General features: G+C 39.1%; 6 protein-coding genes across 7 annotated transcripts; 4 read left to right on the top strand and 2 right to left on the bottom strand.

Moving 5' to 3' along the window:
• Positions 1 to 64: 64 nt before the first annotated feature.
• LOC134183948 (homeobox protein ceh-9-like) lies at positions 65 to 1,350 on the bottom strand. The gene is made up of 3 exons (XM_062651537.1): positions 1,025 to 1,350; positions 766 to 959; positions 65 to 704 (listed from the first exon to the last, which is right to left on the bottom strand). Exons 1-3 carry the CDS (start codon positions 1,149 to 1,151, stop codon positions 417 to 419), a joined length of 609 nt encoding a protein of 202 aa, XP_062507521.1. The 5' UTR covers positions 1,152 to 1,350; the 3' UTR covers positions 65 to 416.
• Positions 1,351 to 1,384: 34 nt separating this feature from the next.
• LOC134183943 (uncharacterized) lies at positions 1,385 to 3,155 on the top strand. The gene is made up of 8 exons (XM_062651533.1): positions 1,385 to 1,801; positions 1,862 to 1,976; positions 2,062 to 2,138; positions 2,200 to 2,291; positions 2,356 to 2,455; positions 2,537 to 2,612; positions 2,673 to 2,788; positions 2,861 to 3,155. Exons 1-8 carry the CDS (start codon positions 1,694 to 1,696, stop codon positions 2,963 to 2,965), a joined length of 789 nt encoding a protein of 262 aa, XP_062507517.1. The 5' UTR covers positions 1,385 to 1,693; the 3' UTR covers positions 2,966 to 3,155.
• Positions 3,156 to 5,470: 2,315 nt separating this feature from the next.
• On the top strand, positions 5,471 to 12,802 carry LOC134184591 (sorting nexin-14-like). Of its 2 annotated transcripts, XM_062652327.1 has the most exons (38): positions 5,471 to 5,565; positions 5,638 to 5,823; positions 5,888 to 5,915; positions 6,395 to 6,445; positions 6,506 to 6,549; positions 6,602 to 6,689; positions 6,757 to 6,841; positions 6,900 to 6,950; positions 7,014 to 7,062; positions 7,122 to 7,197; positions 7,954 to 7,998; positions 8,054 to 8,131; positions 8,195 to 8,309; positions 8,368 to 8,435; positions 8,500 to 8,587; positions 8,643 to 8,715; positions 8,771 to 8,837; positions 8,900 to 8,961; positions 9,503 to 9,579; positions 9,881 to 9,942; positions 9,997 to 10,177; positions 10,229 to 10,259; positions 10,328 to 10,377; positions 10,453 to 10,553; positions 10,608 to 10,722; positions 10,872 to 10,912; positions 10,975 to 11,045; positions 11,105 to 11,174; positions 11,471 to 11,502; positions 11,561 to 11,601; positions 11,663 to 11,713; positions 11,804 to 11,897; positions 11,968 to 12,038; positions 12,095 to 12,125; positions 12,183 to 12,247; positions 12,305 to 12,396; positions 12,459 to 12,515; positions 12,599 to 12,802. In XM_062652327.1, exons 1-38 carry the CDS (start codon positions 5,474 to 5,476, stop codon positions 12,614 to 12,616), a joined length of 2,697 nt encoding a protein of 898 aa, XP_062508311.1. In that variant the 5' UTR covers positions 5,471 to 5,473; the 3' UTR covers positions 12,617 to 12,802. The 2 variants fall into 2 exon arrangements, with proteins under 2 accessions (XP_062508311.1, XP_062508310.1); XM_062652326.1 differs by having other exon boundaries at positions 6,900 to 7,062.
• LOC134184592 (cation channel sperm-associated protein 1-like) lies at positions 12,699 to 14,005 on the bottom strand. Its single transcript, XM_062652328.1, has one exon. The coding sequence runs from the start codon at positions 13,957 to 13,959 to the stop codon at positions 12,814 to 12,816; it is 1,146 nt and encodes a 381-aa protein (XP_062508312.1). The 5' UTR covers positions 13,960 to 14,005; the 3' UTR covers positions 12,699 to 12,813.
• Positions 14,006 to 14,220: 215 nt separating this feature from the next.
• On the top strand, positions 14,221 to 15,304 carry LOC134184217 (large ribosomal subunit protein uL16-like). Its single transcript, XM_062651852.1, has 5 exons — positions 14,221 to 14,334; positions 14,431 to 14,489; positions 14,551 to 14,797; positions 14,864 to 15,026; positions 15,081 to 15,304. The coding sequence occupies exons 1-5, from the start codon at positions 14,312 to 14,314 to the stop codon at positions 15,228 to 15,230; spliced, it is 642 nt and encodes a 213-aa protein (XP_062507836.1). The 5' UTR covers positions 14,221 to 14,311; the 3' UTR covers positions 15,231 to 15,304.
• Positions 15,305 to 16,572: 1,268 nt separating this feature from the next.
• On the top strand, positions 16,573 to 17,899 carry LOC134184575 (uncharacterized). The gene is made up of 4 exons (XM_062652308.1): positions 16,573 to 16,947; positions 17,062 to 17,223; positions 17,282 to 17,372; positions 17,497 to 17,899. The coding sequence occupies exons 1-4, from the start codon at positions 16,649 to 16,651 to the stop codon at positions 17,614 to 17,616; spliced, it is 672 nt and encodes a 223-aa protein (XP_062508292.1). The 5' UTR covers positions 16,573 to 16,648; the 3' UTR covers positions 17,617 to 17,899.
• Positions 17,900 to 18,023: the final 124 nt, after the last annotated feature.

Here is an 18,023-nt window from a genome sequence, read left to right as displayed (position 1 = left end):
ACTTTTACTTACGGGTCAGAGTGTGCGTTTTCGAGAACGGGAGACTAGTTGACATTCGAGGAACATTGCGGTTTGGTTTCCAGATTCGCTCTTTGACCACCTTGTAAGCGTGGCTGCTCTTGCTACACTTCTTCCGTGCGTCATACCCAGCATAATCGAATCTGCTTTCTACTCATTCAGAATCACAGCTATATCGCGTATGGCTTCGTATCAAGTCTCATGCGTTCTTGTGAAAATGAGGTTTCGTGCTCAAGTAGTAGCATAATGACCGGATAGTGTGCAACTAATATCCAATCGACAGACAGCTTGTCATAGCCTCGTTATAACACTGAGAATACCAATAAGTGTGAATATCGATCTAAAACGCGCAATAAATATACGGTATATTTATACAAAACTTTCTGAATGAAAGACTGCTAGTAAGGTGCAGTCGCGTCCCAAACGACACCCTGTCTGTGTAGACCAAAGTATCTGGAGTAGGGTATCGCAAGTCTGTACGGTGCCGAGTAGTGTAGTCTGGACACACCTCGCGTCGACGTCGCTAGCAATGGTTCTATGTCCTTGAGACAGGGCAGAGAGCCGTTTCGACGAATGTCTCGAGACGCACGCAACGTACCGCAGTAGAAACGCTCGTCTCGCCATTCCGCTCCCGGTGCCGTGCAGCCCATACTTTCGAGTTGTCGCTTCAATTTCATTCGACGATTCTAAAGGCAACGGTCGCATAAGCAAGCGTCCACTTCTAGCTAGACGCACAGTTTCGAGTACCTGAAACCAAGTCTTCACTTGGGCATCAGTCAAACCGAGTCCGTCAGCGAGCAGTTGTCGTTCTTCCGCAGACAGGTACTTGTTTCTGAGAAACTGCCTCTCTAGCTCAAACAGTTGCTCGTCGGTGAACGTCGTTCTAGGTTTCTTCGTCCGATTTTGTCTCGACCTTTCGTATATGTTAGCATCCTGCGTAGCTACATGTACAAATCACTATGATTATTCTTGGCAACAGTATGACTGGCAATCAATGGTGGGATACCTTCATTACAAGACGGAGATCCACATCCAGCTTCGTTGGCTGACTCCGAGTCATCCTTGCTCATAGGGACACCGAGAATGTCTTCGATCATAAAACCTCTCGAACGATCGCTTGTTGCCTCTTCCATAGGTCCGGAGGGTATGAATGCTGAAACAAGAGTGCCTACCACTTGTGATGGATTGGATGGTTTACTCAATCAATGACGCCCATCGTCAACATACCGCAAGGTGTGTACGTGAGCTTGAATATAAAATAGCATCTCTCAATCGTACAGGTTTCTTACCTTGAGTGTAGCAGAATAAACATAGATTCTACACACAACAGGAACCAACCGTTGACTAATTACGTCACTCTGTTGGTTTCTTGCTATGAATTGAATCAATTATCACCACAAATCTAGAATAGAATCTGACAAGCAGGTCTGTGGTTTCTTACAGATGGGTCTCTACTCAGGGAGCAGCTGTCGTAGATGATCAAACTATGCTCTAACTCGACTAACCTAGTCTGCTGTGTCGTCATCACCATTAGCTTATGAAGTTTATTGTACAAACGTTTGGCCTACTTATGGTTTAGCATTTTTGTTTTCGGAACTGCGAAGCCGGACCTCCTTGCACGAGATCGTGATATTGTACTGCTTGGACACGCCTCTCTGACAGGCCATCATACTCTATGGGTGTGAGTGATTGCGCAGGCGTGGTCGAACAGACAATGGCTGCTAGAGATCTAGCTACTTTGTTGCTGTTTGATGTCGACGGAACAATAACAGAGGCTCGCCAAGTATATTGGATCTTGTTTACAATAAAAAATGGTGGTGTAGAAATTCTACCTTGTGTGCAGGTCATTTCTCCTGAAATGAAACATTTTATGGCGAAAGTGCGTGAGAGGTATGTTGTTGGTCTAGTAGGAGGATCCGATCTCGACAAGGTGCAAGAGCAAATGGGAGGAGATAATGGTCAGTGCAATAGGTCGCAATCTATTAGATTGCATGCACTGCTGGGTGAAGGGTCAAATCTTGTATGATGATTTTATTTGTTCAGTGACTCATTTGTACGACTACGTCTTCGCTGAAAATGGACTTGTGGCTTACAAAGATGGTGAGGTCTTGGAAATTCAGGTACAGACTAAGTGCATGGTAAGGTGTTGTGTTCTGTAATATGGTGTCATTAATGTTCCAGAGTATTAAGAAATTCATAGGTGAAGAGAAGCTTAAGAAGTTTATAAATTTTTGTTTGCATTACATTGCTGATCTTGATATTCCAATAAAACGGTACCAATTATGTTGATCTGTTGATTTGGAGTGCATAATTGTGATGACTGTATGGGCCACACAGTGGAACGTTCATCGAGTTTCGAAATGGAATGATCAATGTCTCACCCATTGGTAGGAATTGTTCTCGCGAAGAGAGACTCCAATTTTATGAATACGACAAGGTGAGAACAACACGATAACTTCTTACTTTTGAGCAGGATATTTAGTTTACTTGAGTGCTTGTGCTGCATATGTTATTGTAGGAAGCAAAAGTTAGACAGAAGTTTGTTGAAACTGTTGAAGCAAAGTTCTCTGACTTTGGGCTTAAATTCTCTATTGGTTCTATAAGTTTGTATCTTGTTTAATATGCAAACTGTTAAAGGGTTATGTTTACTCTAGGAGGACAGATAAGTTTTGACGTCTTTCCTCAAGGTTGGGACAAAACTTATTGCTTGAAGCATGTGGAATTGGCAGGCTTCAAGGCCATCCACTTCTTTGGTGACAAGACTTTTGAGGTATGTCATTAGCATGGAATAGTTGGAGTGAGCATGGAATTGTTGCCAAGAGAATGGCCATGCTTTTATTAGGGAGGAAATGATTATGAAATCTATAACGACACACGTACGATTGGTCACACTGTCAAGAATACGGAAGATACGAAACGAATGGTGACTGAACTGTTCTTACAGTAATGAGTATCATAGTTGTGAGAATGCAGCAAACATATACTTGCTACATCATTTTTGTATGAAAGGTTGTATGGTAAGGTTTGCAGGTTTTGCCGTACTGTTCAACAGAACAGCAGTATGAGTGCAAGTTGTACTTTAAATCTGTTATTTTGGCTGTTTGTGCCTATAATTGGTCAACTGAAACCTAGAAAAATCAGAGTGCATTGCTTGTTGCAGATATAGAGTTGGCTTGCATGTTCTAGCTGAGGCAATGCTTGGGAGAAGTTTGTGAATTCTTGGAAATGCACACGTTTGCATGTACTGTAATCAAGTTACACATATAACTAAGGTAGCTGAAAGATGCCAGCTGTGCACAAAAATATGATGATCAGTTAACTCCATTGCACTGCAGTTAGTTGCCATCTCTATGTTACTCTTGTCGTGCTTCTGTTCGAACTTGGTGAGTGAGAACATCCTGCTGAATAGCTGCAAAGTGCAGTTGTAGTAGTTGGAAACAAGAAATTTAAACACTAGTAGGTCTCTAAATAAATAGGTTATAACTGGCAGTTGGTTTGCCTGACTATGTAGGTTGATCAAGGCATCTTGGTAGTCAAACCGCTAGCATTCAAGTTATGTCTGCATTCAAATTGGTTACTAGATGTTTCAGGATTGTGGAATGCACGATGCACTCATTTTCAGAGAGCAGCTGATTGTGACCAATTTATGCATTGCTGTCTACAATTACATTGATCAAGTGCCTTCTAGGCGTTCTATTCACTGGGAAAAGCTTGCAAACTTTTAACCTTTGCTATATGAGCTCATAGATTACTGCTATGTGAGCTCATGAGTTACTGATATTCTACAAACAATTTGTGTAGTTTGTGAGGGTCTGTTGAGTAAGAAGTGTAAACAGTGCTGTTCAAACTGGGTGACTTACTGTGCACACGTGATGATGCTGTGTATATGGACATGGATATATACTGTGGCTATATCCTTAAATACCTTTTTTGTATATAGTGTTTGCACAGACCCTCTATTTGATTTGTACTCCAATATGTAGTAATTTGTGGTTTGTACATGGACCCTGGTGCTCTCCATCATAATGACATGTATGCCATTTTAGTGTGGTGGAGGGAAGCAGCTTGGAAATTGTTCTAAATGGAATAGCGTTGTTGGGTAACCGTGCAATCAATGTGCTTTATGCTTGTTTGAGGTCATTAGCTGCTGCTAAGGACATGGTGGCATCAGACTTCTTGACCCAAGTCTAACACATTCCTGTTTTTGGTATGCTAGCGCTGTGAGCTACTTTACATTTGCCAGCCATTTTGTGTAGTGGTGTCTTTTTATGAGTTGGGGAAGTTGATTGTATACGAACGTACAGCTGGGTACTTCCACTAATGTGGTAAACTTACCACTCGTTGGCTTTTGGAGTGTACTGTACAAGACAGTGACGTCATTTACCTGCTACATTAGTAGGTACAGTTTTATTGCTATTACTACTAATTGCATGTATTGCAATGCAGTCTGACTTATTGGATGAGAATGAACAATTGAATTAGAACATGCTTTGAGAAAGTGTTTTGCATGGATTGTTGTATGGTGTTCTTCTAGTCTTATGTATGAAAATGACCTACAAATGAATAATGACATATTTTGACTAGGCTTCACATCTGATTGTATAAATAAATATCTATGCGTTTCGATGAAAGAAACGTACTGTGTGTCGAGTGTGGAGAAGCTACAGTATGTGTCAAGTGTATAATATTGTCGGGTCTGCTTGCTAGTTTTGTACTAGAGCGTTTCATTGTTGTGGATAATTTCATGGAGCTAATCTTTTAGTACACAGATGCAGTGCATTTATTGTGATGGTCAAACATCATGGGCTTTGTGCAAATTCACTATTTCTTGTTTATGAGTAACTAAGCAATGTTATCATTATACAGTCAGACATCTGGTGACTAATTGTCTTGTACGTAATCATAAACATGTTCATCAAAGACAAATTGTAAACACAGCTGATTGGAAGTCGTGAACTCATTGTTGAGTAGCGAAAATGAATTAACTAAATGAACAATTTGTCAAATACGTAATAACTACAGTTATGCAAAGTTTCATTAATCACATTTACCTGTACTACACAATATGGCACAGCACATCTTTAGTAAATTTTGATACTGCAGCTCGACAAAATTCAGATATCTAGGTATAAATTAGACGTATATAAATAAATAGGAACCTCGCGAGTTGCGGCTGTGCAAACTTTTCACTCAGAAATAATTATACAGTGTGCTGTATACAGTATACCATGTCAGTACATACTTCTAGTGATACCCTTTGTGCGTCATAGATCAAGTCGATAATCTGAAAATTTAATTAATAAACGTTTGCTCATGTGCGCAAAGAAATGCAAACTTGATTTTTGGAAACGCCCGCAGTTTATTGTACTAAAACTAAAAATGTCTACATTCTCTTGCCGACCGGATGCCGCTACCGTCGGGTCACGTGATCACTGGGAAATACCGATGGGGAGTGATGGACTCACATTTGCTGTCTCCGCTCTCTCTCAGATTCTATTTGTTTGGTAGCATTTCGTCCGTCGTTTTCCTAACTTTCATTTACAAAAGGTGTACTCTTCTTATTTCTTTGAATTTCATACACACTCTTCTCTTCAATTCCTGTTGTTGTTTTATGATCAGTCACCTGACATTCCTCTTGTGCCTATGGTCCATGGTTATCGGTTCAATGATGGGATATCTGGTTTTGAGTACGTGGCCGATGGTTCCTAGTCTGCTGCTGTTTACCAAACGGAAACCTGCAATTCGAAAAGAGCCTGTTAGCAGCGGCTGTGGAATATGTGGCAATGAAAACTGTCAGAGACATAGGTAGGTAGTTTTGACATCTCTTCGTATACCTCTCTGTATGTTGGAGTTTTGTGTATTATTGTAGACGAGATGTAACCAATGCCAGTCCTGAGGTGAGGTTGATGATTGTGAAACTGGAAGATTTGTTAGTCTGGAATTAATTAAGATAGTTGTGAGAGTTACATATATTCACAAGGTTGTGTTAATTGATATTAATGTTTGGGAATATGATTTAATAATGTTAGTAATGGTTGTTTATCTGAGTGCCTTCTAGCTGTTAGTCCACTTCTACTCAATCACATGTACACTTAAAAAATTGCATAGAATTTTAATTAATTTAATAAATTGAATAAGATTTGAAATAGGAATATCTTACAATCTTATTTCATTATTATTGAGACTGTTGGGATTAATAATTTATAAATTTATATATTTTGATCGATCTCTACTACTCACTTTTGTCAAACAACACGTAGTTGGTATAAGGAAGAAGAAATTTTACATGTATCGAGATAGACAGTAGCTAACTGTGCTGGCTATAATTTGTCCTTTACCTTTTTCAAAAATGCATTGTTTCATGTTTTTATTTTAGCCATGGAATAAAGTACTGATTCCAGAGAGTGTAGATAAAGCCATCGCTGAGGTATTGTTATCTTCTCTGTGTATCAATTAATGTCATCTATACTGCCTTGTTTGAATTCAGTTTTTTGAACTTGTTTTACGAGACTTTGTGTATGTTTGGTATCGGTAAGTATTCCACTTTCTATTGCACGATGAGTGCTGAACGTAAGTTCTTCAGTGATCTTACCACCAATGAAGCTGTTGTTGATGAAATCAGATCCAGTCTTCGACACATGGTTGCTATTTTAGTTCAACGGGCAAGCAAAGTAATCAATACCTTTGTTATTACAGTACCATTGTAGAAGTAGGACCTACATATTATTGTATTTATAGGTTGATATTTCACAGTTTGTTACCGGTAAACTGGCACAGGCTGGTGTAGCTCACATACATGTTTATCTTCAAGCAAAGAGAAAACGTTGTGCAAGTTTGATAGTAATAGAGCACTTGAATCAAATCTCTCTGTTAACGTGTAGATCCACATCGACGTGATCAAGCACTAGCTGATGTTGTGCTTCAAGAATATGGTAATCGTATTCACCATGCAGCTCGAGGACCACATGCTCGCATTCGATATTTACGGCAACTAGGAGATGCACTTTTTCCATATCTTCTTCCTTCCACTGCACTTCGATGCAAGTATGAATGTATTTTTGGCTGTCTTTTTTTGAACTATTAGCTAGTGTTTGGTGTTGCAGGAGCTTGGTTGGATTTCTGCGTGAATTGTGGGCACATAAGCTACTGACGATGGCTTGTGATACCATCATCAATCCTGTTAGTATGGCAAGATTTACAGACCTCTCAACTTTTTTCGCACTAAATCTTGAGACTTTTTTAAACAACAACGCTCATTAACACATATCTGAAGTGGGCATGGTCAACAGATTATGTGTTGGCCTTGCATTGTGTTTGTGTGCGCCAAGGCTTTGCCTTGAACTTCCAAACGTTACGTTTGCTGTAGGTAGATACACCAGATATCTCAGATACAAGCAAGCAGAGCCGTGTATAGGGTCTAGTTCAAAGAATCCGCTATATCCAGAAAGACGGAGCTAACGAGTCTGCACAAAACGACTGTCAGAGTGTCTCACGGTAGGATTGTCAGGAGAAAAGACTGATAATTGTGAGAATTGGGTGCAAATCGTGAGATCATAAGACATGCCCGTAAATCATAAGTCTCACGATGAAATCGTGAGAGTTGAGAGGTCTGGATTTAGATACATTAGTCAGATAAGCAGTTGTAGTGTCAAGTACAAATTGGTAGGCATGAAATGGCAGAGTGTGAAATTATAGAGAGGTATGAACATAATCTAATGTAGCTGCATGAGAAAACAAATGGCACTTTGTCATAGATGCATTAATTTAACAGAGCAATAAATCATCGCTCTTTGTGGTGCTGTGCTCATTATTACGTTTGTGCTTAGTTACTTACAAATGCAACAGTGCCATTGGCCGTAGCATTTGAATGCGTTTATTCTGAATCAATTTTGTCAGTCTGTTGTTTGCTATGGTTTGTGTTATTGCTTTGTACAGGATTTTGTGAACAAGATCATTTTAGAACTGCTTGCTCCTGCCAAGGTAAGATGGACTATGCATTGCACACTGTAGTAACTTTTACATTTGCTGTTGACAGCCAATAGTTCCTTTGGCAAGGCCTAGTCGTTCCGTTCCAATTATGTCATCATTTGTTAGATCAACAGTATCTCATTCAGTGAGCATCTAGAAAGATGTGTGTTTGGTTTCAACTTCGGATGAACTACGTTTCATTATGTAGACACTACAGTTACCATTATCAGACTTGCTGACATCTGATGGTGCACTATTTCCCTTTATGCAATTTATGAAAACTGAGGGAACAACTGGTGTCTTACAGTTCTGTTTGGCACTGGGTAAGTCACGGGCTGTCCATTACATATTATTTTGTCTTGCCTACTATACATGTTGCAGAGGATTTAACTCGACGGTCTGTGAGAGATGATTTGTCTGATGAAGAATGCCGGTCATTGCTCAATGAGGTTGGCTAAGTATAATGCAGACAAAAGTCAGTGAGTACTGTATCACAGCTGTTGTATTGTAAAGGCCAAAACTTTGTATGAGACCTACTTTGCTCCAAATGCATGGGACAAAATTCTAATGGACCAACAGATTGTAAATGATCTGCAAACAGGTGAACTGTGTAATTTATTTACTTTAATTTATGATGCAAAGGGTTTGTGTTTTAGCTGTGGAAGCTTATAATGCTGATAATCCAAAGGAAGGTTTGAGAAGACTTAAACAATCAACTCCACTAATCAAGTTGTGTACATCTTTTCTCCTCGTGTGTAATTTTACTAGTAAGAATGTTTGTTAGGGCTTATGAATATGTGAATAAGCTTTTGGAGAATACTTACAGTCCTCTTTTTCATCACAGCGACACTGTTTGTTTCTTGCTTCTACTAGCTGTTTATGATTTTGAAACGATTGCTTACTTTTTTTGCAGTACTATGAACATTTGTGTGGAAGCAGGCTGCCAGCATATGCACCAAAAGTTTCAATTAAAAAGTATGTGTTTTAATAAAAATTTGTGTCTGTCTGTTTGAAAGCATAAGTGAGAGTCTTTAGCATCTAGGGTTTCATGTAAGCAACAAGCAAAGTCGCTATCATAATAAATCTATCTTATATATGCTTGTCGATATACTGGGAACAAGGAGGTTATAATGTCACAGATTTGAAGAAACAGTAATTAATAGTGTTTTTTGTACTGTTTATGCTTGATGCCAATTGGGTACTGTTGTAGCATAGTATAAACTTTTGCAAAGCCGCATTAGAGATTTGTCCTACATTAAATTTTGTGTTTTAGTATATAATCAGTTGAGTAGTGTGGCAGTGCATGTACAATTTGTGGTCATGAATAATAATGAGGAGAATTTACAATGTAACTGATATATGTATTTTGAACTTTAGTCAAATTTTGCAAGCAAATTCCATTGCAATAAGTTTTTTCCAATGCATGTAGTATTATTGCTTAATTGATTATTCTTGTTGGTTTGTTTTGGTGTATTGGTTGTGATATGCTTGTTTCCATTGTTATAATTATTTGCAGGAAGGAGAAAAGAAACAGGGTTCTCCAGCCTTTTAAAAGACTTCATAGCAAGCTGAAAGACAAGCTGCAAGATTCAAGTAAGTATTGATATTAATTCAGTCAGATAAGCACATGCTAAATTCACTGTTGCATAGTTTCAGTTTGGGGGATGTTTTTATCAGTACCTTTTATTATGTGTGAAACACAGATCAATTTTAAACTTTTTACTGAAAGGGAATGTTTGGTGAAAGAAGTTTTTAAGAACTTTTTTTGATTTTTAACTAGATGTGGAAAAGTATGGTGGCATCAAAACAGTTGATTTTAGCGTGTGACTGCATGCTCATAGTGCAGTTGTATGTCCATAATATAGAAATAGTTAATTAGTGTTTTGTGTTTCAGAAGATGGCAAGGCTTTTATCGACGTTGATGATGACTATGAGCATTGTCAAGTGCCTTCTCCTGTAATCCATATTTGTGAGAGTTTGTTTCAATAGCAAAGCAGCTCTGTTCTTCAGATGCCTTCAGATGATGATATATTAGACGATGATCGTGTAGAACCAATTGAACAGTCATCGCCGCAAGTGGACATGAGCAAATGGAATGTCAAGATCATCATAGCTTCCTTGGAAGGTCGTGGAACCAATCAGTCATTGAAATGCTCTATAGCCGTGGATACTAGTGGTGTCTCATCAGCAGGTGAGTCTCTTTTACCTTCTGAATATCAAAATTTTACATTGTTGATTGTAGATGAAACTCACTTTCAATGGGCATTATTCAGGTAGATAAACGTATTGTTTATTGACTTCTTGAAATTAATTTGTTTTGATTCATTTGTTCTTGTTGTAGGCGTTGGAAAGAGTTTAGATCATTAGACAGTCAGTTGAGATCATTTCATGGTATGTATGTCTGCTGTTATGTGCATACTGTATGTACATTGTAAGTGCAGCTACAGTTGCACAACTTGTCTGTAGATCATATTCAGCACATTCGTTTACCACCAAAAGGATTTACTTTGTTAATGTCTCGGGAAAGAGTAGACAAGAAAAAAGCAGAATTGGAGACGTATCTTAGAGTATAACTTGTCTTGCATTTGTGTGATTGGGTTGTTGATCGTAAGATTGGTTAGACTTTGGTTGGAGACTCAGTATTGAAAGGAAGTCAGCTGTTGTACAGTTTTTTGACTCCGGATACAGAAGAATATAACTCAAAATTTGCTGTTCGGACTGTTGGTGATAAAGCAGGTTAGAGGTTTTAATGTCAGTCATCTGCTTTAAAATGCATGGAATAGGCTTTTTGTATTCCCAACACCTTTCTCACTGCTGTGTTTCAGCGTTTATTTTAGCTTGAATTTACATTGGTAGCTACTACATGAAGTTGTGGTTTCTTATAGGAAAGATGATCAAGTCAGTGCAACAAAAGCTAAAGAAGGAGTTAAGTTCAGAGTTTGGTTATCCAGATTAGAGTTTTGTTCTGATGGGAACTGTCACTTGCAGAGAGGGCAACACTTGGAGACCTTCTTGACATCATTTTTGCAGTCGATTGAAACAGTCAGACCTCACCCTACGTAAGTCATGTTGATGGACATATTTGGTTTTAAGTAAAAAGAATTTGTTGTGTTTGAAGTGAAGAGATGGTTGCAGAATGGAATGCTGAACACGAGAAGTGCGCTATAGCTAGAAAGCAATATGAGATGGTAAAGCAGTTTGTTGTGGTTCTGTAATTCATTGATAGATGAGACAGGAACTAGTATACTAATACACAGTTCTAGACAGCAATAAGTCAATTCATTTATAGGGAATTAGATCAACAGTCTGTGTAGATTATGAAATTTATGTCTTGATATGTTTGCTCTAATTTGTTGTCATCCTAATGATTACGAATGTATTATGACTTGCGTGTTGTTTAGAGAGTGTAATATTAGCATAGACGTTGTTATTGTAGACAATAGGCTTCATATTTGCTTTGAAATATTTTGGTCTGATACAATAGGAGGTGTGCGACCCTGGACCAGTGGGTAAAAGGTAAAGTGTGTGATCCACATTGTTAAACTATAATGTTTGTAAACCTGTTTGCTCACAGATATTGGGAAGAACACAATAAGATGACAGACAAAAACGATGGTATAAGATAACTGAAGAACTTGTGCAGTACTATAGCTGTACTGTTTACCTTCGTTTATAGATGAAGAATCCTTTCGACTGGATGGGGTTGCTGACATTGTGCTCTATCTGGGTACGTCTATTAGTACAACTTATAGACAGAATTATTGGATTCTTGGATTAGTTACCACTCACATTCAGTTACTGATAACGATGAATGTAGTTAGGGAAGTTTGGTGTGTTCCCTCATGGCTTCATCATGTGCTTTATTGTGCAAAATTGCTCGGTCAGAATACCTTTGAGGCTTTTCTGGACAGGTTATAGTCTATTTTTGTGAAGGATTTGAGGAATTAGGTTTCTTCAAATACTGTCTGAATAATTTTTTAGTTTTCTTTGCGGCAAGATGGATATTATATTAAGAGAAGACTACCTTGTTGATATAATTCATTTACTAAGGGGTAAGTGATCTAAAATGTGCGTTGTTTTGTATGATCAAGACTAATTTACTTTGCAGACACATTGTTTTTTGACAAAGATCCTCCAAGGTAACTTTTTAGTAACTTCATCAGATCAGAGCATTCGTTTGACGGCTTATATATTAGAACTTCTGATCAAATCAGAGAAAGGTCAATAGAGACTCTGGAGGAGCTGATCAAGTACCCGCCTCGTAAGATTTCTGATTCGAGAATAGAGCTGTTGTATACTACAATGCTGGGGCTAATAGATATTGTGGCCAAGCTGCTAGGAGATGAAAACTACAGGGAGGGAATGACAACTATATTTGAAGCATTGCAACATCCAGAATTGAATCAACATGTCAGTGACAATTTAGTCTATTTGTGTCGCCATGATGAGCTCAGCTGTTTATTGTTTTGTAGTTATTCTTCATTCTATTAGATATGATAGTCAAGGAAGTGTTTCCTGAAGTTGATAAGGTTTGTATTGTATGATGCCGTGCCATAGGTTGTCATTGTTTCCTTCCTTAGCACTAGTAGCTTGTGTTCATCTTTACTTGCAGGACAGTCAACATCAGTAAGTTTGAGTCATCTTTGCCAAGACAAGCACACTACAAGCTCTAGAAGGGTTGAATACCGTACGACACAATGTATTAGGGAAAATAGAATACTATATTGTACTGATCTAGTTTTGTATTAATTATGAACATGACTATACATCATGGCTTACAGAAAGTGCAGTAGTCACTGACTGCCAAAGTGAAAAAGTAGATGTACACTATTGCTCAGCTGTGTCTACTAGGGCAACTAGCTCATCAAGCCCAGCACGGTGGCTAGTGTCCCGGCATAGATTATGTTCCAGAGCCACTAATAAAGCACAGTAGTGACCTATCAGTTTCATTTGCTTGTCTGTTACCTGCTGATCAGCGTAATAATCCTCAATAGCAAGAGCTTGTTCATTCGAAGTCTCCTGCACGTTTTGTGCATACTTATGCTGTTCTTGAAGTCTTTGGTCGTCTACTGTTTGTTTTTCTTCCTCTTTCTCTTCAGCTTCAGCTGCTGCCTGTGTTCGTGAAAGGCTGTCGACAATCACAGCAATAAATAGATTGATGAAAATAAATGTTTCCAAAATGATGAAGATTAGGAGAAAGAGTAAGATATGTTGATATGAAGGATGCTGGGTTTCAATGGTAGAGAACACAAAAAACCAGTCGTCGAGTGTAATTAACTGGAAAAGAGTAAATGAAGCTCGTCCGAGGTTTCCAAACCGTATAGGATCAATGTCTCCATAAATACCTTTTCCAATAATGGCACACAGATAGAGAACGAGTCCGATGAGAATGACAATATTTCCCATTGCAGGAATCGACTTCAGCAACGTTGCAACAATTATCTGAAGGTGCTTGAGAAGACGAATGGTTCTGAGAACTCGCAATGCTTTTAGAGCTCGAACCACGCGGAACACACGAAGTACATTTAGAGTTTTACTATCGAAAGTCGAGACTCCATTGGCTATCAATGTGATCAGAAGGTCAACTAAACTTGTCAAGACAATGGTGAAGTCAAAAATGTTCCAACCACTCTTGAAGTATCGAATACGCCAGACGTAGAGTTTGATAAAGAGCTCAAACAGATAGACAGACAAGAAGATCGTGTCCAGAAGAGACAGTTGCCATCCAGCGATAATTTCCGCCTGTTTGAATGTCAGGGTGGCTAGTGTAATGGTGTTCATGAAAATAACGATCAGGGGAAATACAGTAAACAGTCTCGATGTAATCACATGGTAGCAGTAACGTCTGAAGGAACTCGACAAAGCAAAATTGAATTCCGTCTCTTCGATTTCTTTTTCTTTCGTGTCGCTCAGACTGTTAGTGTGTTCTGGTGTCGGATTGTCATTAGAACAGTCGAATTTAGTCTCATTCATAGTAAACAATTCAAAACATAATGCGACGACAAGTTGGTGTCTCTCTGACCGTCAACACCACCTCGCGGGTATCCGGGACTTTCTACGGCACCACTTTGCAACAATAAAATAATTTATACGTGCCCTGTGTTATAGATTTTTTACCATTTCCCTTAGCCGTAGTTGTTAGTTATACTTGTAAATCGCTTTAGAATATTTAATTAAAAAATAAATTGCGTTAGAATATTAGTATTTTTATGCTAACTAGGAAGTTGTTTATTTAGTGCGCATGCTCTGTGTGACTCGGCGTGAGGACAGTCCTCGTCATCCAGTTGTAAGAAAGCAATCGCTGGTTTGTAGGGAGACGTGAGATATGGGACGACGTCCTGCTCGATGGTAAATACAGTTGGTTGTTGAAACACCGTTTTGGCGATTGGAAGACCTCTTCTATTTTTGTCACGTTTGTCTCACTTTTCTGTCTCGTCGTTTCAGCTATCGGTACTGTAAAGACAAACCTTATCCAAAGTCTCGGTTCTGTCGAGGTGTTCCAGGTAAGACGCTTATGAATTGATGGTGGAACATGAGTGACCTGAAAAGCTTTTTGTCACGCAGATCCGAAGATCAGAATCTACGACTTGGGAAGGAAGAAAGCTCATGTTGACGAGTTCCCGTTGTGTGTGCATCTTGTTTCTGATGAGTTTGAACAGCTGTCAAGTGAGGCTCTAGAAGCAGGTCGCATTTGTGCGAATAAGTACATGGTCAAGCATTGTGGCAAGGACGCATTTCACATTCGTATCAGACTTCATCCTTTTCATGTGTTGCGCATCAATAAGATGTTGTCGTGCGCTGGAGCTGATAGGTAAGTGATGAATAATGGAAGAGCTGTCTTGTGAGTTAGATCTTGTGTATGGTTCATTTATATCAGGCTTCAGACTGGGATGAGAGGTGCTTTTGGAAAGCCTTGTGGCACTGTGGCTCGTGTCCACATAGGTCAGCCTATTATCTCTGTTCGTACTAAGATGAACAATGAAAATAGTGCAAAGGAAGCTCTTCGAAGAGCAAAGTTTAAGTTTCCGGGACGCCAAAAGGTTGTTTGTGCTGTCACCACAGAAGTGTTAGGGGATTCATTGGTTTGTTTGCAGATATTTGTGTCCAAGAAGTGGGGCTTTACAAAGTGGGATCGCAATGTTTATGAGCAAATGCGTGCTGATGGAGAACTCATCCCAGATGGCGTTGGAGTGCAACATGATCGAAATCGAGGTCCATTTGCTCAGTGGATTAAACAACAATAGGACTGAATGATACTGTTGCTGCATGTTCCTTGAATTTTTGATTAAAGTTGAAGAATCATGTGGTTACAGTCTCACGTTTGCACACACACCCGTGTTAGAGTACTATAGCTTTGGAGAAGAGAGAGGGTGTAGGAATGTGATGAGTCAGAATGATCATGTCACAACAAAGCTAGGTCATGGGCATACTGGTAGTAAACTAAAAGTAATTTTGAGGATCTCTTGCAGTGTGAATGTAGAGCAAACGAGACAAGACATATACATATAGTATTTCTACATATAGTATTTGTAGACAATATAGTAGTGTTGTTCCATTTAGGAAATAACGTGTGTAGGCGTGTGCACTGTTAGCACTTTACTACTTCATTCTTTCTTGTACCAAAACTTTAGTGCTAATGCAAATTTAACTTTAACTAGTTGTAGCTAGACAATACGTATTTAGTTTGTTGAAACTCTGTCATGGAAGTAAACATGCGAACTTCCTAGTAGTTTAGATTAGTATATAGGCCTGGTATAGGTAGTCGTCGTTTTGCGATTGTGATCAAGACAATTGAAATGTACAGTCTAGGTATGCACTCAGTTCCGTTGTAACAGTGGTATGGTATTTACTGACATAGACATTGATATCGGCAAACATTGTCTATCAACAGTGTTAGATGCAGCACAGTGTAGCTATATAGTAAAGGATTGATTGTAGTATGGGACGTGTGAATAGTTGACTGTATATAGGTGGCATTCAGCTGGTCAAGTACACACAATCCCTAGCTACAATACAAAAGGATGGGGCGACGGAACTTTATGAGACTTTTTCTTGGCTGTTTGGTCACTTGCACGAATCGTTCCTATACTGATCTGTAGTCAGACACGGAAACGATTTTTTGAAGTAGGTCCTAGAATGAAACCTGGTCGTGGAGAGGAGAAATTTGAGGTTCGCGTGTACAGACATACATCTAGATACCAAGAGCTGCCATAGGACCACGCCACTTTCTGTTGGATTAGAAGCCTCGCTACGCTCGGCAATTAATTAACCAAGAAATTTCAAAATCAGTCAGGATTTGTGCTTAGCTATAGTTTGGTGCTTTCTAATATTTAATAGTTGAGCAATGTTTTCTAGATACTCAAAACCAACTAAATATTAAAGCTGATGAGAAATTTAATTGTAATTAGTTAGCAATAACACTTGGATATAGGCCTATACTGTATCCAAAAGTTTGATACTATGCGTACCACCTTTCTTGTGGTACACTAGATCTACTTGTAGTTTGTAGGCTGTAATGGCTGTACAAGAAAAAGGTTGCCTTTCCCACTCCCACGGTGTGAATTGCGCACGCGTATAGATCTTAGAGTTCCCGTTAGCATCCGCGAATGCAGGTTGCCTCAAAGCAATAACGTCCCGTTATTTCTAGGCGGAGATTAATGCGATGGGGCGCAATGTGGCATCAGTTGTCGAGCTATGCAGTGTCGTGAGCGCTCTCATCACTACAACTCTCTTCAGCGTTTCTACGTACTTGCTAGAAGACGAATTTGAGGACCACTGCGTTCTCTACGCTGACTGGACCGCCGCTTCAAACTTTAACTTTTTCGGAGCGACGTGGATCTGCACAGTCATTTCATGCGGTGGCTTTGCAGTGACTGCAATTGGCGTACTATTCCTCGTGCACGTGATTGCGTCCTTCATCAACGGAGGCGACATTTTTGCTACAAATACAAAATCTTTGCGGTGAGCGAAATTGAGGTGTAGATTTTTCACGACGGACGTGACCACTTTGTTAAATGTCTGTTAATTAATTAATCAATTAATTACTGAATTTTAACGTTACATAAATTTTTTTAGTTTTCGTGTTGTTGCTGGGCTAAAATGTTTTCTTGGCTGTGCTTCTTGGGTGTTTGTGATCATGGCTGCTGGAGGTGCTGCTGCAGGTGTTGCATCATATTGCAGTAGTCTGGAGGATGCATACAATAGGACTGTGGCCTCTACTGGGTCATCTTATCCCGGGTGAACAGAAGAGTTGATTGGATGCTTGTGATATTTTGTTGTAATTATTGCTGTGCAGATGTAAATTGTTTACAAAAGTTGTGGATAAGTATTTTGATTTCGTCCATCCATTTCCAAGTGACACGTTTCTGAGGTTTGAGCTCATACTGGTAGGTGCAGTGCAAATTATCTTTTGGTTGGTTTGTAACAATTTGCTTTACTTTCTGCACTGTTACATTTAGCCATGCATTGTTTATGTGTAGGTAATGTTAATGTTAATGACTTAATGTATAGGGAGGAACATGGACCTCAGTTGTATCATGGTTTGTAGTCATCTGCTCTGTGATTGGTCAATTGCTTCGCTCTCGTTCAACTGTTCAGTATACCAGAGAACTACAAGCAAGACTTGTCTAATACTATGTGTGCAGCGTTTGAGAAATTAGTGTGTCACAATGAGACAGAGTTGACTGCTTGATCATTGAAATCCAGACAAATACCTGTGCATATTGCTGTTGTAGCAACTGTTGTGTGGTTATGCATTTGACATGAATTTTTGGCAGATTATAGCCAGGACTAACTGCCTGGATTCTCTGATTTAGGAGCATGTACATAAAAATTAGCTAGACTACAGGTGTAGCATCAATAATCAAATAGAAAATCTGTTGTCATATCTGTAACAAAGTGCAATAAAAATGTTAATTAGATTGCCATATTTTCCCAACATGAACTCATGACGTAGCGCACGTTTGACTAAAGCTGGATTTACAATATGCAAACGCTTGAGTGTCGCGTCGCGTCACGTCGCGTAGTACAAATTCAAA

The sequence above is a fragment of the Corticium candelabrum genome, chromosome 9, assembly GCF_963422355.1.
Source record: "Corticium candelabrum chromosome 9, ooCorCand1.1, whole genome shotgun sequence".
Classification (NCBI taxonomy): Eukaryota; Metazoa; Porifera; class Homoscleromorpha; order Homosclerophorida; family Plakinidae; genus Corticium; species Corticium candelabrum.
Note: the sequence above shows the minus strand (reverse complement) of the source record. Positions and strands in the feature narration are given on the sequence as shown.